General features: G+C 40.1%; 1 protein-coding gene across 1 annotated transcript in view; it reads left to right on the top strand.

Annotated features, from left to right (window-relative positions):
• The window catches only part of edar (ectodysplasin A receptor), a 47214-nt gene extending 28056 nt beyond the window's left edge, over positions 1-19158 (top strand). Inside the window, exons 5-12 of the mRNA XM_049593823.1 lie at positions 1297-1382; positions 7648-7725; positions 8163-8288; positions 8405-8479; positions 12191-12263; positions 15365-15689; positions 15804-15867; positions 16300-19158. Coding sequence (XP_049449780.1) covers positions 1297-1382; positions 7648-7725; positions 8163-8288; positions 8405-8479; positions 12191-12263; positions 15365-15689; positions 15804-15867; positions 16300-16685 — 1213 coding nt within the window. The 3' untranslated portion in view covers positions 16686-19158. The remainder of the gene's footprint in view (positions 1-1296; positions 1383-7647; positions 7726-8162; positions 8289-8404; positions 8480-12190; positions 12264-15364; positions 15690-15803; positions 15868-16299) is intronic.
• The last annotated feature ends 8070 nt before the right edge of the window (positions 19159-27228 follow it).

Genomic DNA, 27228 nt, shown 5'->3' with positions numbered 1-27228 from the left:
CCTGGTATTGTGAAGGGATTTGTGACCATTTTTAATCGATTCTGGACAAACAAATGGCAATGACAAATGGTATCAACCAAAGATTGCTGCAACACCTTATGAGACATAATAGAGCATGGAAATGGGCACCATTAGCTTCCATTGTAATGTTCAAAGCCCCTATGCTTTAAACTTTAAAGGTTTAAATAGATGTCTTAACAAAACACAGTGTTTATTACACCATGCTGAGCTGCATCTCAAATTAATCTTCTGTTTTCCAGCTATCAGATGATGTAAACCACTTCTATCTGGCAAATACTGTTGACCTGCTATATACCCATAGTCCCCCAAAAAGACAAAAATGGGTCTATTGTGCGTCTCACAAGGTTAATAGTTTGCCCACTTTTTACATGAATGCACCACAGCACTCACTGTTCTTATGGTTTTTAATCATTTTTTTTTATCATTACCATTTGGCCATAACTACTTGATATAATGTAAGAGATAATATATGAATAATTCACTGTCTCATGGGCACTTTTGCATCCAATCCTCTAAATAGTTTGGTAAGTCTTTGTAAGAGTTTAATACCACTTTAGACAAAGGTATATAAAGCATCTATAAATGACAGGCAGACTGTGTGATTTTATCACATGATAAGCAATTTAGAATAATGATAAAGAGTGCAATATTAATGCTAATTTCTTCATCATAAATTACCAGATAATGTTTACTCATTTTCATAAACTGTTAATTAGTATATTAGTTGTTAAAATGCAGTGACTAATGGTAGAAATGCGTGTCCATTTGCACAAGACTGAACCAGTTTCTCTGACTTTATCAGATATATCGAGGCATCAGCTAATTACCTGCACGCTGCATACATTACACACATATAGAAATTCTGCTCATGTTCTCAAGCCTAAGTGATTTAATACCACCACCAGTCATTCACAGACTTTACTCTAATAGATGCTTCATGACTCAGGGCAGTAATACGTACCAAGCCATCCATTGTGCCTTAAGGGCATCAATTATGTACATGTCTTCACTGAGGCAAACTTTTCACCCCAGCAGCTTGCCCATACTTATGCACCATGTAGGCAGAGTATGTCAGGAAGGTATAGGGAAGCCACATACCTTATACACACCTGCTGTGCTGTGTGTGCTTTAAGAGTTTACAGCAGTTTTTATTGTTTTATTGTTCACATTTCCTTGTAATCGTTTATCTCCACTAGGCCTAACCAGCTCTATTGTAGCCTAATTATATAGTCTAACAAGTTGATGGTTTATACTCGTGTATTTTATGTCTCCCAGGTATTATATGCTGGAAAACAGACCCAGGAACCTTTATAGGATGGTTTGCCACTCCTGCCAGAACGCACCACGCAACACCAAAGAATGTAAGACCCACCTCTTCACTGTTTAATTTCTCCCTCCCCTTCCTTCCGCTTGCTTCCAACCTTTCGTCCCAGAAACCTTTTATTCTCCGTTCAACTATGAATCTCTCCCCCTTTTTTCTTTTTTCAACATTTATCTTCACAGCTTTCTCTGTCCAGACACAGACCTGGTTTCCGCCGGATTCAAAGCTACCAAACATTAAAGATTTCTCTCTAAATGAAAGGAAATAAAAGGCGACAGGCTGCGTAGAAGCAGATGTTGAAGCCTAGGTTTAGTTTGCGAGGAACAATCGAAGGTCAGAGGTTGTGGTGAGTTCTCGTAAACCCTCTAGTCACTGTCCTCCCCTGTCAGCGGGGCTCTGCTTATGGACACAAAGGAGTAGAACACCCCCACCTTCCCCTTCCTGCACCTCTGCTTTCCTGGCTCCTGAGGGGTGTTTGGCAGCTTATCCATAACCTCACTGCCTCACTGATTACCCTGCATACCTGACACTGTGTGTACATGCATCTGTGTGTGTGTGTGTGTGTGTGTGTGTGTGTGTGTGTGTGTGTGTGTGTGTGTGTGTGCATGGCGCCAGCTGTTGCTGCGACCACATCTCTGGACGATAATATTTACCAGAGGTTGTCTCCATTTTTCCGTTTCCCATTCACCATCAGTCTCCACAGGTCATAAACGTTTCCTCACACTTGCAACACAGAGCGTGAATGTTGTCAAAAGAATACGTTTCTGATATTTTGCAGATTTCATATTGGACAGAGGTGGTAATGCATGCAGGAATATTGCAAACATATGACACAGTATGTAAACAAGTGTGATGCTGAGCCTCATGAAGCTGCAGGGAGCAAAAAGGTTTACAACCCAGCCTTTGTGATTTGTCAGAATACAATATTAAAATAATGTTTCAGCATTATACTTTATTATGCAGCATTTTTCATTCTATAATGCTGAATTTGAATGCACTTTCAATCACCACAGGGTTTCCTTTAGGCTGTCTCGCCAATGTTAATTTGTATAAACTTGATTACAAATAGCCCACCACAATTTTTTTTTTTTTTTTACAAATGGCATTAATAACTTTCAGGTCACATTAATCAGTTTTAAATTATCACCTCTCTCTATTACTATTTATCATGCAAAGCAAAGTTTCATTTACATGTACTATTCCTCTTTCTCCTCCTGTCGTCTACTTTCCAGGTGTTTGCACCACCACTACGTCTTTGTTAGTTAGTTTGACACTTACTTTTAAATCTTTAAGGCAAAAGAGAGAAAGATAAATGCAAAATGTAATTAATTGTCCTCTTGTGTCCTCATTTAAAGATAAAATAGCCTCAGATGTAGTTCAAAACAGCATGAAAAATGAGAAGATTAGGCCTTAGTCTATTAGAATATAATTACATACTGTAGATAATGTTCTACATGGCCAAAAAACGTCCATTTTATCAAACCATTTAGTTTGAAGGCTCAAATTTTAATTTTTGTCACAATAACTGAAAATTATCCCTCAGTGGTGGTCAGATTAATAGACTGTCAATGTCATTTCACATTTCAAGTCATTTTCAGTACTTGGTGCAGAGCTGGAGGCAGATATCCTTACCGTCCTGCTGTGCCCTCTGTGGGTTTGCCCACATGTGACAAATAGATCACATTGATCAAAAAATGAGAGACTTACTGATACATACTGCTATGGAAATAATATTTATGGGCCCATAATTGCTCAAAACCCCCTTTGAGTGTATTTGAAGAGGTTGGAAATGAATGGTACTGTTATTGTGTCATATTTAATGAGTGTGTTTTGAAAGACAAAAACCCCAAAAAGCAGCCTGGGCCTGCAGAGGAGAGGGTGTGAAGTAGGCGCAGGATAACGTGTGTGTGTGAGTGTGTACGAATAAACACTTGCTTTTCAACAGCACCCTAATTGTTTCTCCCAGGCATGGAAATGAGTGATTGAATGATGCTGTGAAAAAGTGCAAATAAAAGATACAGAATGATGTAACACAACTAGTGCGGCAAGTAACTTCGTCTTATATGCAGATTCAAACTTATTTATTGCAATTTTATTGTTCTGTTAATTTCAACATTCGGGTTTCTTGTTTTAAAGGCATATGGTAGTTGGATGACAGCTAAATGAGAGGGCTCTAGCCAGCAGCTGGATGAGCTTAGTTTAGCAAAAAGACTGAAAACCATTGGATGGAGCCAGACTAGCTGTGCCCCCCTGCTTCCAGCCATTATGCTAAGTTAAGCTAACTTAACCTGCTAACTTTAGTTTCATGTTTAGCATACAGACATGAGATCGGCATCAACCCTCTGGTCTAATTCTCCAGTTGGTTTGGCTGTTATCAGTAGTTATAAGCAATACAGAAATGGGTTAGAAGGGGCCTGCCACACCTACTATTGGGTTTAGAAGACCATTATCAAGCCATTAAATGGTGGTTTATGTTTATTGCTTTTTGACGACCTCTTGTGGCCCTAATAATTATGACGGGGCAAAGGAGAAAGTCAGGTGATGTAGTATAAAGAGCATGAAAGACAGTGATGGGTGGGAAAGGTGGTGGATTGGTCAAACAAACACAGGACTTTCACCCAGGAGAGCAGCATTTTTAACCGTTAACGATATGTTTTCCTAGATGTTACCACTTAATTTTTGTGCCTCAACCTTACACAAATGAAACCTAACAAAACTGCAACCATTTCATAACATTGGATTTGGAAAAACAGCCATTTAATGGGCTGATAATGGCTTCTGAACCTAATAGTAGGTGTGACAGGCCCCTTCAAACCTACATCTATAAAACTAAAAATCATGGATAACAGCCATTTAATGGGGTAATAACATCCAAATTGGGTGCATTTTCAGCAAGAAAGCAATCAAGAGAATTTCCCAAAAGGTCCAACTTTACATTTTAATATTTTAACCATTCATTACTTACTTTTTGGCCATTAATGCCTGCTTAAGAACCTAATCTCATGAGGTGGCCTGACAAATTATAGCCTTTAATCAACTGGACAAAGGTGTAAATGCTATTGTGTGTATTATATCAATTAATAATAAGGAGATGCGAAATAGACAAATAATAGTATGAAAACAATTCTAATTTTAAATTCTTCAGCAAAGCGTAAATGCAGTACAGCTTTCTGTAACATGTTCGATTAATCTGGATAAAAGATAAAATACACAGAGAGCATTCTCCACTTCTCCCTGTGTGTTAAGTCAAGCTGTGGTACATTTTAATTAAATCCCCTTTAGATGAGAACATAAAAATAATGCACCCCCCCTAACAGTAAATAAAAGAAGGAGCTGAAAGCTGGGAGTTCTACTTGCTCAGGGTGAAGGCAGGCTGACACTCGCCATGTAATCTGTAAATTACCCTGGCTCCTGCCTTGCTCTGTGTGTGTGATAATTAAAACTTCAGTGGGTATGAGAAAGAGAGATGATTAGCATGTTAGTGCCTGCGCTGATGCTACTCTTTGGCAGGCAGACGTTAAGAGTCTGTCACTCAGTCTTCAACTTCACCTTTTGATTGTATTGACTTTTACTGCCATTTTCTAAATGGGCACCAACACACATAAATGCTTAAGTCACTATTAACAGAAATCTCAAAGTGTACCAAGTGTAAACACACATTTTTAATCTCATTTTGCCTCTGTGTGTGGCTTGATATCACATTTTCACACACGCGTGTTTATCATAAGCTAACCTTTGCTTCATCCCTGCTCATAATTCTTACCTCAAACAAAAATGCTTTGATTTTTGTTTTTATATCTCCCCTGCTCTGTAATTCTGCCCCTCTCAGTTTGTTTGGACCTCAGTACCCAGATTGCCCTGCAGAATTATCATTTTGCAGTGTGAGTTCAGCCTGCAAGACATGATTAAGAGATGAAACCACAAGACACTAAACAGAATTCCAGTTCAGGCTCATATCCTTATCCAGAGTGTAAACACATACCCCGAGTTAATGTCTGCAGCCACAGGGCACTGATGTCTGTGTGTGCACGTGTGTGTGTGTGTGTGTGTGTGTGTGTGTGTGTGTGTGTGTGTGTGTGTGTGTGTGTGATGACACGGGGCTATGAGACCACGGGAAGCAGCAGGGCACATGCCAAAGAGGTCTACAGTGTATTAACTTGGTGAAATAAAAGACTGATTAAAAGAGGTGATTTATGAGCTGCCAGGAGTTTACAGCTCCATTAGGAAAGAGGAAACACAGTCGATGAATAATCCACAAAAAGAGACAGATGGGAAGAGGTGGGGGGGGGGTTGGGTTGGCAGCGATGGAAAGTGATCAGAGAGAAAAAGAAATCTGGCATGAGAGCAATCCTCCCTGTATCCACACTTCTCAATACAACAGTTTGTTGACTGTGGCAAGAGAAGGCCTGAGAGAGGTAAAGTTTAGGACAGGCTGCTGTTAGTGCAGATTGTTTGCTTTTGTGAAGTGTTACTGCTTGCAAAATGATGTCATGGAACGCTGTTGGGGGGTGGGGGGGTGGGGGGAGTGTCAATAAAATGCAACGCCAACGCTAACATGCCATAACCAGTGACAGATGTCATGTTGCCTCTGCCAGTGACAAATATTTAAGGCGATCAGTATTTCTGGTTCTTTCTCCTTCGGCCAATCTGAAAAATTGCATTATCTTTGAAAGAAAATGATGCATCATTAATCTAACTTTAAAGGAACAGTTTGACATTTTGGGAAATACGCTAATTATTTTTAAATTTGAATGAGAAGATTTAACGGCCATGTGTGTATGGTAGTACAGCTAGCATCTGGTTATCTTAGCTTAGCACAAAGACTGGAAACAGGGGGACACTGCTAGCTTAGCACCATCCTAAGGTAACAAAATCTGCTGACTAAAGATCAGAAATTTACATGTTATATCTTGTTTCTTTATTCTGTACTTTATACAGAGGGTAGCTGTTTCCCCTTGGTTCCAGGGTTTGTGCTAAGCTAAGCTAGGCTAAGCAGCTCCTGGTGGTACATTTAACTTTAAAGCTATGAGAGTTATCTTCTCATCTTACTCTTGGCAGGAAGTTATTAAGCACATTTCCCCAAAATGTTAAACTATGTGTGTTAGCCCTCTGATAGTAGCTAAGGTTTTGCTTGTAATGAATATATGAACAAACAATAAGACAAACTAGAAAATTTCACAAGAAATTTTGACGGGTGCCTGCTACCACCACCAAGTACTAAGTACATGTACACATTTACTATGTACTGCCTGCTACAAGTGCTGCGTACTACATGTATTACATATACATATTAAACCATTTTAGCCCAATAAAGTCCAGAATCTCATGAGCTGTTTAAACTTTGAATCGGTTTTCTATGTCAAAGTTTGGCAACTTGGTGTAGCCTCAAGTAGGCGCGATTTTAGCGTTTTTCTCTGTTTACATCGATTTCTCATTGATTTCCAATCACTATCAATGGGAAATTTGAAGGGTTTTTTTTTGTGATTTTCATAAAAAGTCGCTTAGTGAATCTCTGAGAGAAGTCATAACACACCATTCCCAAATTTTCTGCACTTTTTGATGTATCTTATGTCTGTGTTGGTAAGGCTGCAAGACAAGTTTCGCAGTGAAATTTTAAGATAAGAATAAATGTGAAATGTAGTTGCCCTGCTATTGCACATTCCTGTGGTCCAGGAATGAGCCATAAAACCCAGAAACTAGTTCGCATTTTTGCACCCTTGGTTCCCTCATCTCAAAGTCAATGGATTTTTTCAATGGGCTTCTGTTTAGATGCCTAAACTAAGGTCTGTGGTGAACACAGGCTTAAGAGACTTTCACATTTTGTTCTACAACATAAAATACATCAGTAATTACCCCACTGTGAATTTCAAAGCCTTAAGTGTCTTAAAAAGGCAGTTGCTAACAAGTGGCTAAATCTGCTACAGAACGTCATCACCTTGAACTCAGCTTTACAGCCTCATTATAGTGGCAGCGTTAAGCCGTGATGTTTTTTGATAGCCCAGCGTTAGCTTCTTACTTCTAGCGATTGAATTTATGCTTCAAAAATCATAAAAGTGTTGTTAGTTTGTGATGATTAGCTTGCTTAACAAAACTTGTAAGTATTATAATTTTTTGTTTGTCACTGATCTTATTTTTTAGCAGTAATCTAAAATCCAATGGAAAAGTGGATTTTTGACAAGGGAACCAGGGTGATGCTACCGTTGGCATCAGCCTACAAAAAACGCCATCGCAGCACTTTATTTACGCGTATCCACAATTAATGACAAAGGATTGACTGTATGTGTCTGCATGTATGTGTTTCACAGGCAGGACAACAGGCGGGTCAAAAGAAAAACCTGTGATCGACCCTGGCAGCACTACTGTGTTCCCTCATCTACATAAAGGTATGTGCAAATACCCACACAGAAATATACAGACAACCCTTACCTCTCTATTACTAAGGATGCACCTATCCGAGTTTTTCAGGCTAGATTTTGGCCAGTGTTTAATGGATAAGCTGTATGCCTCACTGTGTGGAAGTGACTGAGATCATTCATTTATGTGTAAGGCAACATCAGGCTTGACTTGAGCATCACTTTTCTCACTTTGTAAAACAGAAATAAACATTGAATTGAATAGATTGGCTCCACTGATACCCCATCCAGCTCTTTGATTCAGCATCTGCTCAGATATCCAATACAAGTATCAGACCTGTGCATCTTTATCTGTTACCATCCATTGTTTCTATTTTTATATTTTAAACACAAACACACACACACACACACACACACACACACACTATTCATTAACATTAAATTACATCATTGCCTCCATGTTTCAGATCCCACCGGACAAGGTCACCTAGCAACGGCTCTCATTATTGCCATGTCGACCATTTTCATCATGGCCATCGCCATTGTCCTCATCATCATGTTTTATATCCTGAAGGCCAAACCGAGTGGCCAGGGTGAGACAGACAGACAGACTCACAATAACACACATCTTCTGTTAAGGGTTGATATTAGTGGTTTATAATGTTTCTAATGTGTGTGTGTGTGTGTGTGTGTGTGTGTGTGTCTGCAGCATGTTGTTCTGGACAAGTTGTGAAGGCAGTGGAAGCTCAGACCAACAAACAGGAAGACAAGAAAGATGTTCCTGGTGAGACATGAAACACACATCCACACACACACATTTAACAATTAATGAGCTCACGCAGCATTTAAGCTTCTTAATGGCTTCCTGTTTGGTGTCTTTCATGAACTGACTTAACTCCCATCTGTATTCTAGCTTAATAATTAGGAGTCTTACATGCACACTAGTATCCTGGTTATGAGGCTTTTCCTGGTTTTGATTGTGTACCAGATTGGATGTGTTCATGAAACACGAGTAATTTTGTGATTTATATCCTTGTATACACGATTCTAACATTATCCACATTTGTGTTCATAAACATGGCCACCGGGACAAGGGCTTGGATCCAAGTTTATAACAAACAAGTGATGGTATTTAACTGCACATAAATGTAATACTACAAGAATCTGTTTAATAAGTAGCATACTAGTGAGCAAGTGAGGACATCACTGAGTGAAGCAATAGTGCCAATAGGCATCATTAAGAGGACTACACATTAAAATAGTTAGACATTATTAAACTAAGGTCAGGCAGTAAAAGCCAGCACTGCTTGAGAATAAAAGTAGCTGTTGTTACTGTGTAGGTAGATGTTTCTTTTGTAATTTAAAAAGTAGAAATAAAGTGCAGAAACAAAGCAGAGCACGAGCATACAATAACCCAGTGACTGTTTATGTGCAGACCATCTGTCCTTCCCTCTCCAGCGTTCTCAGTGTTTTCATATCTGTAAAAATAAACAGGCCAACGGTCACAATCTGATCATTTCCATGCTTCCATAAACTTCTCTCGCACATTGCACAGTTCCGAAAAGAGAGCCTACAAAATCTATACTCAATAGCAGATGCAGTTTAAACTTTGAAACACTCCCAACTTCACGAAGACACACAAAGCATCATGATTGCAGTAACAAAACAAACTATAATTAGGTTGTTTTTTTTTTGTTTGTTTTTTTTGCCACCCTCCGCTTTAACGACTATAAAATTACTCCACAAGAGTCACAGTGACACAGCACACAATTTACTTAACAGTCAGTTGCAGCACAGATACCACCCAGCAGTGATTGGAGCAACACTGTGTAATTTTACCTCTATACCATTGATTATGTCTAAATTATTCTTCAAACCTAAATGCTATGTTATCAGTGGACACACTTATATCTGCAAAGGTATATCCAAGACACTCCTGTAGTGCTCTGCACTTCGTTGATATATATATTTTTGATTTTACTGAAGCTGTAAATTGCATATCCTGGGTTTCCTTCAGAATTGTGTTATGGTCAAGCAGAAGAGTCTCTGGAGCAGCGTGTGTATGAATTATGAGACACTTGAACTCTCACTTCATGTAAAGATCTGCCCTCCAACAACCAATGCAACGCTGATTACAGCTATACTAAATATGTAATCAAATAAACCCAGTCCCATCTAAATGTTAATAGTGTTTGCTCTGTCGCGTATGTATGCGCTTATTTATGTAGCATGTAGCATAATATATGCAAATGAAAAAGTGTGCTTGTGTGTGTGTGTGTGTGTACTGACAGACCTGCAGTATGATGAGTACATCATGGTGGAATGTGAAGCTTCCAAAGCTAAAGCCATACGTTGCTTTAGGCGCCATTTCTCCTGACAATGATGCTCTGTTCAATTTCACTCACAGACTGACTGACTAACCACTTACATGTGGTGTGGATGCACACACACACACACACACACACTGTTATCTGCAGCCACGGACACATTTTGTGGTACAACAAGGTAGTGGACTTAATCATGTAATAGCTAAAAAAACACGATTAAGTAGTTATAGTGTGATTAAAAAATAAATGCCTGCATTGTTACTTACTGTGCGGTTACAATGAGTGTGCGTGTGTGCGCGTGTGTGTTTGTGTGTGTACGTGGGAGAGAAGCCCATTGCTTGGAGCTCTACCGGAGCTAGCTGTCACTCATGTAGACACTGAGTTAATAAGGCTGTGAGATGAAAGACACAGACGCTTAAATTCACACACACACTCTCTCATACACACACACGTACACACAGCATTTGTTCCACTTAGGTATTCACTCATTACGCTGTCTATCCCCATCAGTATCCATGATGCAAGTGTAATTTCACATAATAGTCATGGTAATCATTTTATACATCCCTCAAGCTGCAGTTACTCTGTTCGTGGTATACATGCTTTTAGCCTCAGGGACCTTTTCTCTTTAGGGTACTTCAACTCATGCCAAAAATTATTACCAAAAGGGTTGGTAGGTTTAATCTGGCCTTACTTTGCAGTAAAAAACAAAAGCCCACAAAATCAGATCTGAGATCTTTTCTTAATTTTAGATCTTTAATTTGCACTGTACAGTAACCACACGGAAATTTCTGGGGCTGAAAAATTAATCCAACATGGAAGTTCGAAAAAACCGCAGTTCCTCTAATGGCCACCTGAGGCTGGCTCCAAGAGGGAGTTGATTCCCTTACAGCCTGTTTACACCTGGTATTAACATGCATCTTGGGTGATCCGATCTCAAGTGGAAAGCACTGAATACAGATGTAATTGACCACAAAGACCCATTGTGATTTGATCACTCAAACCACTTGCCAAAGTGGTCTGGGAGGCATTTGACCGCATGTCTTTTGCAGTGTAAATGCTAAAGTATCCTGATGCATCATGGTGGTTGTTTTGATGGCAGCATGTTAATGCTTTATAACTTTGTACAATGAGTTGAATGCAGTGTTGCGTGACCATCCATTATTTTGCCCTATGGAAGGAGACATGTTGAATTCTGCTAATAGCGAGTTCTCCAGCTGTACCGACACAACTGCTAATGTGACTAGTGAACAGCAATGGAGAGAGTGGACGTAGTAACTGTTTATGAGGCCCTTTGACCCTCCAGCAAAAGTGACATAGGCAGTAATGAAATCTGAACACAAGTGGTCAGCTGGAGACACTTGATAGACACAGGTCTGAACCGAGATGTGTCTCGGCTAACCACTGGTGTTCAGATCATCGAAATGCTTGTTAATACCAGGTGTAAACAGGCTCATAGACCCTTGTGTTAAAATACCCAACTTTACAGCAGAAATAAACACGTTTACAGCCTGCTACAAATAACAATTCGGTCTCCATTGCAAATATCCCACTCATGACAACTGTTTGGGGGGTGAGTTTTTATATAACTGATCTGTTTATATTTAACTAAGGCTTAAAGTTATGCATAATTAGGGGGGAGTCGGTTTCAATAACAAGCTGTCTGCAAGGCATCGTCACAGTATATGAGTCAGATCCAACCCTTGGTCCTCCACAGCTCCCTCTCATCTAAATATGGTCATGTAATGGTGGCAACATTCATTTTTCTTTAAAGTCTATGACTATAACCCACCAAAATAAAAATGACTTTGACATGTACCAAAATGATTTGTGTGCATTTGTTAACAGTCACAGTGAAAATATGTCACTTTTAAAAGAGGGAATAATATATGAGATATGAAGAGAAATTCTTGACATTCTGTGGTTATTACCACTGTCAGCAAAAATGTGAGTCTTGCATTAAATCAACACAAACCCAAGAGACCTTTGGAGATGTCTGAGTGTAACATGGCATTCTTGTCACATATGAAACAACGGCAGGTAACCAACATCATGTGAGATTTTACTGTATTTGCAGTGTTATTTCTACTGACGACTTTTCTCTCTGTGTTTTATGTATTTGTGAGAAAAAAAATCACGTATAAACATCTGTATCCTTTCTCCCTTAGACAACGTGGTGATCTACTCAGAGAAAGATGAGTTCGACAAACTAAAAGCTGCTCCTCAGAAGACGGTGAAAAGGTGAGTGACACACTAGATTCACAAAGAACTTCACCACATCGATACTCCTCAGTTGAACAAACTAAAGCAGACAAACTGATATCAAGCTAAGCAATACTGAGTGCACAAAACATTCAGGGCACAAAACAAGCTTCCTATTGAAATCTAAACACGTCTGTCCTTGAAATGATCGAAATGGACTAAAGGGTTAACAAATCGGACAAATGTTTTCTACTTGAGCTTGGACACCAACTTCATTTTAGTATATCTACTGAGGTTTGAAAGGGATTTACACACCAAAGGTAAAACGGCCATTATGTTTAGAGCTCTAACTCTATATTATGATGTTTTCCATATTCTGATGTTATTGTTATCGGTAGTCCGTACTACTCCACCATTTATTTCTCTCAGCACCAACACAAGCACCTTTCATTCACCGGCATCTTAATCCACCATAAAAAAATCTCAAATTGGATGTGTATGGATGTTTATGAATTATATAAACCTTAGGGTATGCGTGTCTCTCTATAATAACTGTATTTATACACCATTTTGTGCTTATTCAAATGTGTGTGTGTATTATGCTTCAGAACTGTATGTACTGAATGTATGGGAAACAGAGTATTTTATATTCACCACTTATATACACTACTGTGTTCTTATCTTTAAGTGTGTGTGTGTGTGTGTGTGTGTGCATTTGTACGTGGCATCACAAAGACACAACAGAAAGAACCTTTTGTCATTTTTTCAGTATCTGCCCATAATTAAGCCACCACAGAACAAGTCACTGCAGTAGTAGTATCATTGCTGCTGGCCTGTTTTGTTGTCTACGTAAATGTGTGTGTGTGTGTGTGTGTGTGTGTGTAAGGCATGTAGAAAGCAAGTTGAGGGTTTTTTGTTTTTAATGAAGCAGAGAGTCATTATGTGGCTTTGGAGCAGGCAGAGAAGTGGGTTTGGGGGGTGGTGGTGGTGGTGGGTGAGGTAGCTTAGATGAGCCCTGAAGCCTAGCAAACACTGAGAAGGGCAGAGGGGGTAGGTGTCGACATGGATAGGGGTATTTATTCCAAGCTTCGCCTAAAACCAACCACCAGGTGAAAGCACGTCCTGGCAGACAACAAAAGAACATCAGTTTTCTCACCTTCGTCTTTCTGCATACATCTCATCCTTCATGTGCAGACAATGCCGCTTTATCGGAGCTGGTGGCGAGCGCGCGGAGGGAAGTGTGGGAATACATGATAGCATACAGTGCTGCACACGAACCTACAGTGAGCCATTGTGCTCAAATGTTACAGTGCCCGTAGTGAACATGCTTAGATTGATTCACTGTTCCAATATATTTGGGGGCAGTACACACACACACACACACACACACACACACACACTCTCTCTCTCTCAGCATCAATAGCAGTAAACAGTGTGGTATAGCAGCATGCCAGAGGATGTGCTAACTCACTGCTTTAGCTGCCAGAGTGGGTGTTAGATGTCCAGGAAACAATGCCATCTTGTGTGTGTGCGTTCAGGAGAAGAGCGTGGGACTCTGAAACAATGGCATTCTGTGAGCATCTCTGTCAACAAGGTGCTTTCGGGAGAAAATCCAGAGCCGGCATAGGGAGGAAGAGGACGGGTAATCAAATGATATTACATGGTATCATGTTGTAAAACGCAGGGCTATTTCAGTCAATCACAAGAACAGCTTAGGAACATCAGCAGCTATGGCAACAACAATAATAGCATTCTTCTCCGCTTCATTTTCATGTGTGAAAGTTTCTTTAAGTTTGCAAAGACACAGAGTCATCCTGTGTGCATTAGCTGTCATTCACACCATGTCATTATGCGGTGGGACAGAAAAACTGCATATACTGCAGAGTTATTTTGATTACCTGAAACAGAAATAGTGCATTTGCGCAGATATATGAGAGTGCAGAGCAACAGAGTGTGAGGGAAGAGACGTTCGAAGGAATATACACACATAGCTAAAACTAATGCAATCCAGTACAACAAGTCTGCAAGGACCCTTACCTTCATTAAGGTTATAATGTTCAGTTATCGTTGAAGCTTGGGAAATAATCATTCATTTTATTATCTTGTCTGAACGGCAAATATGAAGCTACAGCCAGCAGTGGGGTTACTTTAGCTAAAAATACAATGTGGGAACACAGGGAAACAACGTGTGTAGAGTGGGTTTTCTCCAGGTGCTCCGGCTTCCTCCCACAATCCAAAGTCATACAAGTTAACTGGTGACTCTAAATTGTCCGTAGGTGTGAATGTGAGTGTGAATGGTTGTCTGTCTCTATGTGTCAGCCCTGCGATATTTTGGCGACCTGTCCGGGGTGTACCCTGCCTATTGCCTAATGTCAGCTGGGATAGGCTCCAGCCCCCCCGCAACCCGTAACAGGATAAGCGGTTTTCAGAAAGTGAATGAATGTAAAAAGAATGGATGTAACTACCATGACATCATCCAGTGGTTTGTGGCCTTGAGTTCGACATTTTGCCTGTCACCATTTTGGATTTTTGGAGCCAGAAGTGACCATGTTGGACATTTTAACATGGCGGTCTATGGGGATTTACTGGCCTATGGAGCCAGCCTCAAGTGGCCAATAGAGGAACTGCAGATTTTGGCACTTCCATATTAGCTTAATTTTTTCAGCCCCAAAGGTTGCCATTGGGCAATTACTAGGTACTGTCTAGGAACTTGAGCTAATCAATGGAAAACTATACACATCTAAGTGTTCTGTGGCAGTGGTTCCCAACTGTTGGATCGTGGTCCAAAAGTAGATTGTGGGCCCACTCTGAATTGACTGTAAGTGACTCATAAATGTGCCAAGTTTGTAAAAAAAAAAACCACACTAAATTTTTAAGTACAGTGAATTTCCAGCACAGAGCTTGTGCTGTGCTGTAGAATGAGCGACTAACAGACAGCTACTTGACTAAGACAGCAAACTAGCTCAATGTCATGGCCAAACGCAAGTATGAATGTAATAAACTGTGTGGACCTCAAACTACTGACTAAGGAGATATCTGGACCCTGTGGCTGGACCAGTTGGGAACCACTGTTTTATGGGATACCAGTGAGTGTATGCACATGAAAATATATTGAAATATGTGTGTGTTTGTGTGTGCAGTGAAAATGATGCATCGTCAGAGAATGAGCAACTGTTGAGCCGCAGCATAGACAGCGACGAGGAGGCGGCGTCAGACAAGCAGGGATCAGCCGAGACCAACAACCCCAACCCGTGCCTCGTCAACCTGGGAAACAAGCCCGACCTCTGCCTGCTCTCTCTGGGCCTCCTGGAACGGGAACGAGTCTGCACAGCATCCCCAACCACTGCAGCCGGACAGGCCAACAACATCCCCAGTCCCAACCACATCGGCAATGTCAACCACTTTGCCAGCACCAACCACATCAGCAGTGCGAACGGAGTCAACAACAACAATAAAACCCCGGGGGTAGGAAATTGAAGCTTTTAAAAACATCACTAGAGTGAAAGATATGACTGTGAACAGATCCTCAGTTAAGCTTCATCTGGAACTCACACACTGTCTTTTTTTATTCACACACAGATGCTACAAAGCCGGAGGAAAAAGATCCTGGATCTGTATGCCAGGGCCTGCAATGTGACGGAGGGTAAGTCTGTCTTACACAGAAAAAAAAATATTGATCTTACCAAGGCTTGTAATCAAGAATTGACTTCTGCCGATACTGTGGGGGAGTTTTACATCTCTCTGCTAAAGATGAACTCTTTGTATGAACTGTGTTGTATCATTTTCAAGAGTAAGAGTAAGTAAACAAAATTTAGACTTGTTCACCATCTTAGTTTAGCATGTTAGCGACCTAACATTTGATCATTAGAACTAAACACATAATGCAGCTGATGTTCTCTGAGGACCTTGAATATCTGTGCCAAATTTCACTGTAATCCTTCCAATACTTTTCTCTAATCATTTTCAGTCTGGACACAAAATGGTGAACTGATTGAATGACCCACTTTGCCTTCTATACAGCCGCACCACTAGCATGGCTAAAAATAATGTCACTGACATTCCTGTTTCTCTCCAGGCCTGAGCCCCACAGAGCTTCCCTTTGACTGTCTGGAGAAGACCAGCCGCATGCTGAGCTCCTCCTACAGCAGCGAGGCGGCCGTGGTGAAGACGTGGAGGCACCTGGCCGAGAGCTTCGGGCTAAAGCGCGATGAGATCGGTGGCATGAGCGACGGCCTGCAGCTCTTCGAGAGAGTGAGCACAGCGGGCTACAGCATCCCCGACCTGCTGACCCGCCTGGTGCAGATCGAGAGGCTGGACGCGGTGGAGTCGCTCTGCTCAGACGTGCTTGGCAGCGGTGAGATGGCGGCGGCTGCCGGACGGCAGGGCAACAGCAGTTTTCACAGCCAGCTGGTTTGTCCATCCCCATGCCCATCTCCGTCCCAGCGCTGCGCCAGTGTCTAAATATGTGTTGGAGCACAGACTTGAGAGACTTGGATGCCTTACAGTATACATGTATGTAGGGATGGAAACTGCTCTGACAAGGACAGCACATATACAGTATACACCTTACCCCCATCACATGAAGAATGTCCGTGGACCTCCCCATGTACAATCCTTGCTTTCCCGTCATGGGTTTTCTCTGTCAAGAAGCTAATAATCTGAAAAACTTTGTATGACCTTCATGTTCTATCTTTTTAAAGTGCTTCAGAGTTTGAGAAAGACAAAACCAAAGACCAAAGATTAACATTATTCTCTAGTTTGTCACTCAAGATATTGTCTGTTTTTTTAGATTTTTGTCTTTCTCAAAATGCTTTTTAGTAAAAAAAAAAAAATAGCTAGATTAACTGTGTGCTGGACGCAACAGAAAAGTTTCGTTAAAAAATGTACTATACATTTTAAAAATCACTGTGTTTGGTGTGCTGATGTAAACGATCACCGAGCAGCTCTTTGCAGCAGTGCCAGTAGTGCCTGTCTTGTAGGCAAACCGGTGCACTATAAGTGAGAGGAATGAGGACGCCTTCTTGTCCTCTCACTGAACCGTTTGATCAGGACCAAAAACTAATATTAAATCCCGGAGCTGATGCAACTAGATGTTTGTGTCCGTACTGAGAAGGCGACCCTGTTTGACCGCAGCATCAGTTAACATTCATAACTGTAACTGCGCCCTTTGGCTGTGCTGTCATCATGCAAGGAAGACAGCAGAAATGAGCTCCCTACTTAAAATGCAATCATTACGCCCAGCTGGAAATACTAAACATCACTCAGATCGGCTTTCATTTGGTAAACTTTGCTTGAGAACTTTGGGCTCTTTGGAACACCACCATCTGAGCCCCCACCAGTCGCAAGCATACACACAGTCAACATTACACACCACGATTCTTTAGAAACATTGTGTTTGCTAATTGAAAATATGGGTGTTAAGTGTGGGATTGCTGAACACAAACATAAAGTCAGTTAATTATATTTATAAAAACACAGGACTGAACAATTTAAGGTGGTGTGTTCGGTGTTAATCCCATACAGTGCATGAATACAGCATCACTCTGTTGCTCATGTTCTACCTAAATCCACACGCAAATCCACTTTCCCCAACTTACACACACACACACACACACACACACACACACACACACACACACACCAGTATACTATTTACTGCAACTACTTCCTCAGCAGTGACCCAGTCTGTGACCCCCCTCATAATTCTTCCTCTCCCCCCTTATTCCCCTTTTACCTCAACGCTGCGGTCTAGTGCTGCCGCCAGCCCTAATTATTTGGCGTGTGGCTCCCCGGGCCCCTAATAGGCTGAAGTGTTGTGGTTTACAGAGCGGGTGCAAAGTGCCTGTGATTTCCAGCACCCAATTAAGCATTTAGGGCCACTTAACCACTGAAAGCCCAGTGGAAAACCTGTTAAAACCCTGCATTAAAAACAGAGATGCCACGGCAGAGGCATTACTAACTGCCCCCGGGGTTGCTGCGATGTGAAGGGTGCAAGAATGCAGCCGGTCGCGGTGGAAGCAGCATTACAGTCGCCCCATAACGTCTGACCTTACTCAGCTTTTGTGGTCGGCTCAGTCATGCTCAGACAGGATTTAAGCTCCCCTCTCCCCCTATGGGACCAATATGGCAAATGAGAACAATATGCAGTTGTCCACCTCTGAGAAGCAGCTGAAGCTGGTTAGCGTTGTACACACAGAAACTGAGGGTGGCTCCGATAAGCATCGTGTTAAACTTTGTGAGGAGCGTCACATTTACGCTCTTCCTAGCTCCATTAATAATGACGACGTTAACAGGTAAGAAGCTGTAGGTCATCGTCCTGCTTAAAGCTTCAAATCTCAGCAGATAGCGCCAACTTTAACAAGCAATGCCAAGACTTGCTTTGATCTCATTTCTCGGGAATAAGACTGATTTTTATCTGAAGTCTGATGTTGTCAGCATAATGTCCCATGGCCGCTCTGCACAAAATCAAACACATCACCAGCTGCCGAGTTCTTTTTTCTTATGCCTTTTCTGTTCTTATTTTATATCGCAGACTCTGGGGCTGGACTCCAGTTCTTTAAATTAATTAATGTGCATGTTTATCAAGCATGTATTCAGATCTTTTTTCTTTAATATCTCTTGTCAGTGCAAATAAAAAGCTCACATTTCAATATACTGTTAGAGCAGGGTCGTCTTTATCCAATACAGTTCAATTCAAAACAGGTTTAACTTGTTATTTTTATGATGTTTTATACTTTTGTAAATAATGCAATTTGTGGATTGAATTGAAATGAAATGGACCCAAGCCCTGGTCTCAAACAGGCAAACTCTTGTCTGACATGTATTATGCTGGTAGGATGATATACGGAAGCCAAACATGGATTACTTACCTCAGTAGCACGTACAGTATAGTAGAGCGTGTAGAGTCACACACAAACTCACCACAGAACCAAAGTATAACTGTATATATAACTTATTACTGTACATAATGTATACATTAATAAAGATGTATGGCAAAAAACGTCTTGGTATTTTAATTGACTCATAAAGTATCTTTATTATTGCAATTTATCCTGGCTGTTACCTGATGACTGTAGGAATTTTGTGTGAGACAATGACTATGGATCATTTTACAGAATTGCTTTGGTGCAGTTATTTTGTACATTTCGTGCTGGTATGCAATAAGTTGATATGATAGAGTCTACAACCATGCTAGTGGCTCTGTGAGGCTGTACTTAGTGTTTTTTTAGCTCACTTGCAGATGTGTGGCAGGTATAATGTTCACTGTATTTATTTATTAATTAGGACAAAACGAAGAGCTTGAAGTACAGCTGAGCAATATATTGATATTAAACTGATATCGCTATATGAGACTAGATATCATCTTAGTCTTATCATAATATCAAAAGTGTTGTCTTTTCCCAATTTTAGAGGCTGCTTTACAGTAAAGTAATGTAATTTTTTAACTTATCAGACTGTTGCAGCTCTTCCATTATCAAAAATCTCATAGTGTAAATATGTTGTGAAAGCACCAGTAGTCAACCCTGCACACAACATCAATATCAAGGTATTTGGTCAAACATATTATGATATTTGATTTTCTCCATCGCACAGCCCTAGCATTTAATCATAAGCCAACGTACTGGACAAATAAAAAATCTGACCTGTTGATGGCACTGAATGAAAAGTCAGGAGGTCACTCCATTACAATTCATCCTGAGGCGACATAAAGGTCAGTACCAGACTTTATGGTTCTCAATCCAACAGTTGCCAATACATTTAACTCAAAGCCACAGATGTCAGCCTCGCAACGGTGCCAGAGAAGAAGTCAGAGGATCCCCAAAATCTGTAAGAGTACTGTTTGGATAATAAATATTTGTGAAAAGGTTTCATGGCAATCCATCCAGAAGTTGTTGAGATATTTTAGTCTGGACAAATGCAGATGACTGACCAAGAGACTGACAATGCCATCGACAGAGGCACACCAGCAGCATGACAAAAATAAATAATAATAATAATAATAGTAACCAAAATCTTAATCATGCCAGTAAGTAAAAAAAAAAATAAATAAATGTTCATATAAAAACTTAAGAATGATTTTTGTAACATATAATTTAATTTTTTTTAAATTTTAGTTTATTTGACCATGTACAATATTAAACATAAATGTTGCCATTTGATGTATTGCACCAGGTTTAGCTTAAAGCTAATTCGCATCTGCAGTCCCTTGTAGAGTATACAATGGCATAAGGGAACAATAAAAAGGTAGACAGGATTAAAAGTTGCAATTTCTTCTCATACAACAACTAGTATAGCATAGGACTGGGCGATATGTCCTGAAAATTATATCATGATATTTTCCGGCTATATCTCGATACACAATATATATCTCAATGTATTTAAACCTCCACAAAAGCACCTCATTAATGTTAGGACTAGGAGACAAAATCGAACAAATCAATATTTCTGACCAAACACCCTCTCTGATGTGACAAACTGTAGGGATGACTATTGTTTTGGGGTTTTTTTTCCCAATAAAATACTGAAAACAATGAGACTTTTTTTCAATAACCATCAATAATGTGAATATAACAACTAAGTGGGTTATGGCAAGCATAAAACAAATAGTAAAGGCTGGTAAGTTGAGAAATTTACATCACTTTACTGTAATACAAGCTTTAAAATAAAGGGACACACACACACACACACACCATGTATGCCATATCAGGATACAACAATACCCAAAATCTTAGACGATATATTTGTCTCATATCTCGATAACAATATACTATCCTAATATCACCCAGCCTTAGTATAGCACTGATCAAATATGTTAAGAGAATGTAATGGGCCACATATATCATGTCAGAGGTGACTGACACTGACACACAGTATAGTAACTGATCCTGTATAGTGGTCCATCCCAGACTGTTGTTCGTCGGCCACTGCAGCAGATGCTGACGGGCTCTGTTAATGGCTCAGACACCAAATGGAAAATCACTAATCACAACATTTTCCAGTTCATTCAACACTCCCAACAGTTAATCATAGATCATTAAATGTGACATTAACTAGATGGTTCATCAAATGAGCGATGATTTCATTGGAAAAAGACTGTAGGACAAGATTAGTAGACTGTAACTCCATTCAGGCATGAGTTCTCGCCCTCATATGCCCCTCTATCTCTCCCACTGGCTTGCTACTGCAAGTTGAGAAAGTGTTTTGGACACCAAACCACTTTTCTCCTTCGAATGAGAGATGATAAGTCATTTCTCCTTATTTTAAAGCATTATTAATTGAGGGTGACTGCATGAAGATTTCTTTAATCATTATTTACTGTTACCAAACAATGGAGAATAATAAAACCTTGGCAAAGATATTTGACTTCTGCATTATGGTTCTAATTTCAGAGGATTATTAAATGATGCAACCTGCCCTGCACCAAACAGTTTTATCAACCTGAAGGACTTGTGTTTTGGACATAACTTCAGTAAATCCCTGAGCTGCACCCACTCATGTTTTTACTTTAACAGACTTTTCTTCCGCCAACAAGCCATCAGCTGCTCCAGTGGCAGCTGTCACCTCTGCACACCACTCTGTCATCGGGCTCTCACTGCGTGGGTGTGTATTTGTGCCAAGATTCCCAAGGCCTTAGCTAAATGATTAGGTGTGTATGTGCTGGCTGGTGATCTTAAGTCTGGTTCATAGCAGGTCTGTCTGGCAGTGGAGATGCTGTAGTAGTGATGCTGCTCTGGGGCATCGGGGCAGCAGTGAGGTCTTTCTCTCATCATGTTTTAAAATTGGCCATAAATAATCCACCCCAATTGAGGAGCCTTTCAGTCTGATAACACACACAAACACACATTGAGTAGGTACACATACGTGTGCAGAGGTGTGTGTCTCTTTGTGTCTTAAGGGTCTGTTTTGTGTCATAAGTGCTTGGCTTGGCTTCAAATAAGGAGGATGAAGCCGTGGAGATCCACTTCAGGGCAAGGTGTGCCAGTGAGATGAATTAAACCTCTGCCAGCCGGTAACACCTTCACCATCAACACAACAACTGCATGTACACACTCATCCCCGTCAGTCACTTGCACACACATCAAACAGCAGGAGTACAAGCAGCGTCCAGACTAAAGTCAGGTGTTTGGAGCAGAGCATGTGTCTGTCTGGAGGACAGGATGAATTGTATTTGCACTCCTGGTAATTACACAGCTTTCAACAGTCACAGCTGCAGCACACTTTTGCAACTATATTAAGGAACTATTCACTGAAATACTGTCACGTATTAGAAAATATAGTATACCTCAGCAATGCTTTCATGCCACTTATTTTAAAATATGAGGACAATCAGTCAGCTGTGAAAAAACGAGCTACAGCTCCTTTCAGAGCATCTTTATTTGATTTCATGCTCTCCACCATGAGGTTTTGCCTACAATTTTGGTGTATACGATTGCACATAATCTACTAACTTAGGGGGATGTTAGGGTGACATGAAAACATCAGTATATGTAATGTAATACATTACATGTAAGACATAAGTTACATATACATTCACACCACATTCATACATTCATATTTTTTTTATTTTATTTTACACATAACACATATGAACCCCAGCCCCAAACCACCACACACAAATTGCTAAATTGCTTTGTTTTATTGTTCCCCAGACAGCGTCTTTCTATGGTCAAAAAATATCTCATCAGTTCTTTCTGTAAAGTGGGGGCCTCTGTTTTTTCCAGTGTTGTAAAATTGAGCTTGTTATAAACAAGGGAAGGAAACATAATCTGCCATCATGTGGGATATCTTACTTTTTCAGCTTTCTGAAAAATATACAGCTATGCTGAGAATTGGATTTTTGTTTTGCAAATAATCGATATCCAATCTTGGATTCCACTTGAATGCAAATGAGAGTTACCGGAGCCACACTCTACACAGTTATCAGAAGAGTCTGGATAAAGGTTATTAATTTCATCTTGAGTGTAGTATATTCTGGTCATCAGTTTATATCGCATTAACTGTAGATTTTCTTTCTTTTTTTTTTTTTTGTAGTGCTGTTAGTAAGATGTCAGCATTTCCTCCATTCTGTGTCGGCTTCTTTGACGTTGAGATCTTTATTCCATTCATCATACATCTTTTGCAATGAATACTGTTTAGACTGTTCCTTCAGCAGCATGTTGTATGTTCTACCAATTAATTGTGTCTTTCTTCCTTCTTGAAAGAGGAGGTCCTCAAATCATAGTGCAAATCAAACTTTTCTGTAATCCAATTTTTAGTTGTAAATATCTAAAGACAAACCTGATTTATCAATTTGAATTTACCCTGAAGTTCTGTAAATGATTGAACCTTATTGTACAGAACTAAATCTGTTAAATATCTGATTCCCTTTGCTCTCCAAGTGTCCCAGTTTAGCTCTGCATTTTGGATTTTAATTGACGGATTATTCCAAAGTTTTGGGGCACATCTAATGGTGAGGATAATGGTGCTCTACAGTCTAGGGTCACATAGGTTTTGTATGCCAACAAAATCATCTTTGGCATAGTGTCCATGTGCTGGAAACAAAAAGCTTTATTATTGATTCAGGGAACAAAGAGAAATGAATTGATTTGTGGCACATTCTTTTTTAATCCTTGGGCTTGGGGGACGATATCAAGTATATTAAAGTAAAAAAGCTCCAATTGAAGTTACAAGTCACTGGTGTTGAAGTCCAAGTCGAGTTGCAAGTCCAATCTAAAGTCATTAAAACTGTAACTTCATGTCGACACCTCTGCAATTATCATTAAGTCGAAAAAAGGTTTGGAGGCATTACGGCTTTCACAGACTATAGACTCTATAAAGACGGTACTTTTGCTACATTTTCAGACTTACCCTCAGATTTTAATTTATCTGCAGCCCATCTATTTCTCTGCTTTCAAATTAGACATTGTGCCTATTCTCTTTTTCCATCTTATCCTTCCCTCCCTCCTAACCAGCCATGGGATGACCTTTTGACCTTTAATCCTCATCAGATATCACTAATATCCAAGATTTATGACAAACTCATGGTTCTTGATCATTCGGTTGTCAAAACCAAAAATGCTTGGGAGCATGAGCTTGGGGCAAAGTTGGAGGATTAATGGTGGGACAAAGCTGTCCATAATATACGCTCAACTACTCCGTGTGCCAGGCTGCAATTCAAGATATTACAGAAATATTACCCTTTACTTCCCTTTGGGTGAGGCGTCACATTTTACTCCTAAGACACATTTTTTATTTATTTTAATTTAACGTATTTATATTTGTATTTATATATCTTTTTAAATAATTCATTTGTTTTATATTTATTATTACTATTTTTCATTGGATTTTTATTATCCTATCTAAATCTCCTTCTTTCTCTTTAACCAAGCTTACTTTGTGGGTCTACTTACAACTGGACAATGAACACATTTCATTGTACTGTCTTGTTTGGAAGAATACTTAACAATATTCACCTAATTTATGGCTTTTTTCCCTCGTTTCAATGCAGAGACATTTATTTTTATAGTTCCTGTTCTGTTGTTGTCATCCATCTATCCCTAATAAAAAGGTAATGAAAAAAAGAAAAAGTCTGGTCTTCTGGTGAGTGAAAGTGTCACATACATTGCAAATCTGGGACTACTGTTACAAAAGTAACATAATAAAATTTGATTATGCCATCTCAAGTCCTTTTACTGACCAACGTGCACTTATATTGAGCAACAGAACCAGTTAACACTGTTTATTTAAACAATCTCAATTCCATAATGATAAAATAAGTGGTAAGAATGGAACAATTTACGACCAGCTGCAGACATCAACAGTGCACATCGAGGAAAGTTTATGAAAAGTCCAAACACAAACAGAGATTTGGAAGCACAAGAACACATTAAGTTTGGAAAGAAACACTGCGGGCAGAAACTAATGAGCAACAAGTGTGAAAATCCTAAATCAGGCCTGACACTTCATTTTGACAGATACAATCATTATCAGATGCGAGCCTCTTGGACCATTTTAATGATAAGCAGCATAAAAGAAATTTAAACAAACTGGAATTTGGAAACCAGTGCAATCCCAGTCTGTCAAGCATAAATAACCCCTGACAGCTGCTTCCACTCACAACTCCTTCACACACTAGCTCATTTACAGTCAGGTATATTACCACGGCCTCCATGTGCTTATTGCATTACTAAGCAGCATATTTATGCATATTGCAGCTGGTGGAAATAATATACATTTGGTGGTCCGCCATGTCAAATCGCTGATTGACTTGACTTTATGGTTGTGCTCAAGTGGAACCGCTAATGTTTCCCCCTGCCAGCCTCCTCCCACCGACCAAATAACATTTTAATGAGGTTTACCAGCCAGACCAGAGCAGGGCGACTCTTTGGGGTAATTTTCTGAATTTTTGGTCCACTGAAAAAACCCAAACATAAATCAAGATCAGTGTTTAAAGCCATGTGAGTGATGCTGTGCAGGGTAGATTGGCAGAGTTAAGCGTGTTAGGGAACCCGCACCAGACGCTGCTATGCCGACTGCAGCGCAGACCAGACTTAACTGAAGTCATGAAAGTAAATAAATCAGCCGCTGACAGTTCCTGGAGTAGGCACATGGGCAATAGTTCCCTGTTAAAGTGATACTCCACCCAAAATCAAACATTCTCAACCTTTGGGCTTAAAAAGTGGCTGGAAGATGTTTGTAGATTCTTTCAGCTTGAACTCACGTCACTTAAAATCCCCCCCCACCCCCCCCAAAAAAAAAAAAAAAAAATCTAAACTGGATGTCGATTGTGAGGTGCAGACGTATTGTAAGAATGTGAATCAAAGAGGTACTGAGGTACTGGACTGGAGCTTCAGTCTCAACCTTGAAAATCCAAATATTGTGAACTCAAAGTTCCCGAACTAGCTTTTTCTAAAACTTTCGACAGGATATAGTCAAACACTCACAAAAAAAGTTTGAGTTTGCAGTATCTAATTACAAAAATGTGTTTAATGGAGAGGTGTCCAACGTTAAGTCTATTAAATTACGGAGAGAGCTGGATTGTGTTAGACTGTACACGTGTATCTCATAAAGTTGCAGACGGATGGATATAATATATATCGAGCATATGAATCAGATTGACAAAAGTGAAGTAAATGATGCTGCGAGAGTGATTTGAAGCATTTTTTTAACGGGGAAACTGTTGAAACCTTTCTGACGTTCTTTCAAATTGACCAAAGATTTCCCGAAAAGAGGAAAACTACAAACAGTTTACAGCCATCTGTCAACCCCGCAGAGGATGAGAAGGCAGAGTGTCACTTTAAGGTCATCTTGAATCGACGCCTGGCTGGATTTGGCACACAGGGGAACAGTCTGATTTATGAGGGTAAGTTCAGGACAATTTTATTTGCCAGGTCTGTCAAACAAGGATGTGACACCCTGAGTTCATTCAAACTGCACTGCCGGGTATAAAAACAGCCTCACACCTTCTGTACATCCTAACAAGATGGCATGATTGGTAATCGGACATTATCACATTCATTTGTTAAGCCAGTAAACGGCGCAGCTCCAACCAGCTGTCATGTGTTACCACTCTGCTCAATAGCTCCAAATTACAGCTTCGCCAAAGCAAAAGATGAGCTGATGGAGAAAGTGATGAGTGGCTTCACAGCGAGTTCCAGTTTTCAATCAATTTGTACTCTAAAGAGCTGACGTCTTCCGTGGCAGACGGCAGATAGATGGATGGCGAAGAAACACTTGGTAATAATATGATGATGTTGACAGAGTGAGTTTATTAACCGCACTGCATCTGCGTTTAAATGATGGAAGACAAACAGATGTTAGGAGTTCTGAGGGATCAGGGTCAGAGCTGGGACACTGCCTGTGTACCCCGGGTGGCTTGATGCAGTATGGCGGTCACAGGATTTACATGGCTGCTGTGTACAGAATGTGTTTCAGTGTTGATTGTGCAGCTTGATGTTTCCATGTGCAACAAAATTCAGTGTAAATATTCTCCTCATCCACCAACAAAATATGACCTTCTATATCT

This window comes from Epinephelus fuscoguttatus, linkage group LG13, assembly GCF_011397635.1.
Source record: "Epinephelus fuscoguttatus linkage group LG13, E.fuscoguttatus.final_Chr_v1".
Taxonomy (NCBI): Eukaryota; Metazoa; Chordata; class Actinopteri; order Perciformes; family Serranidae; genus Epinephelus; species Epinephelus fuscoguttatus.
This window is presented reverse-complemented; position numbering and strand designations above follow the sequence as displayed.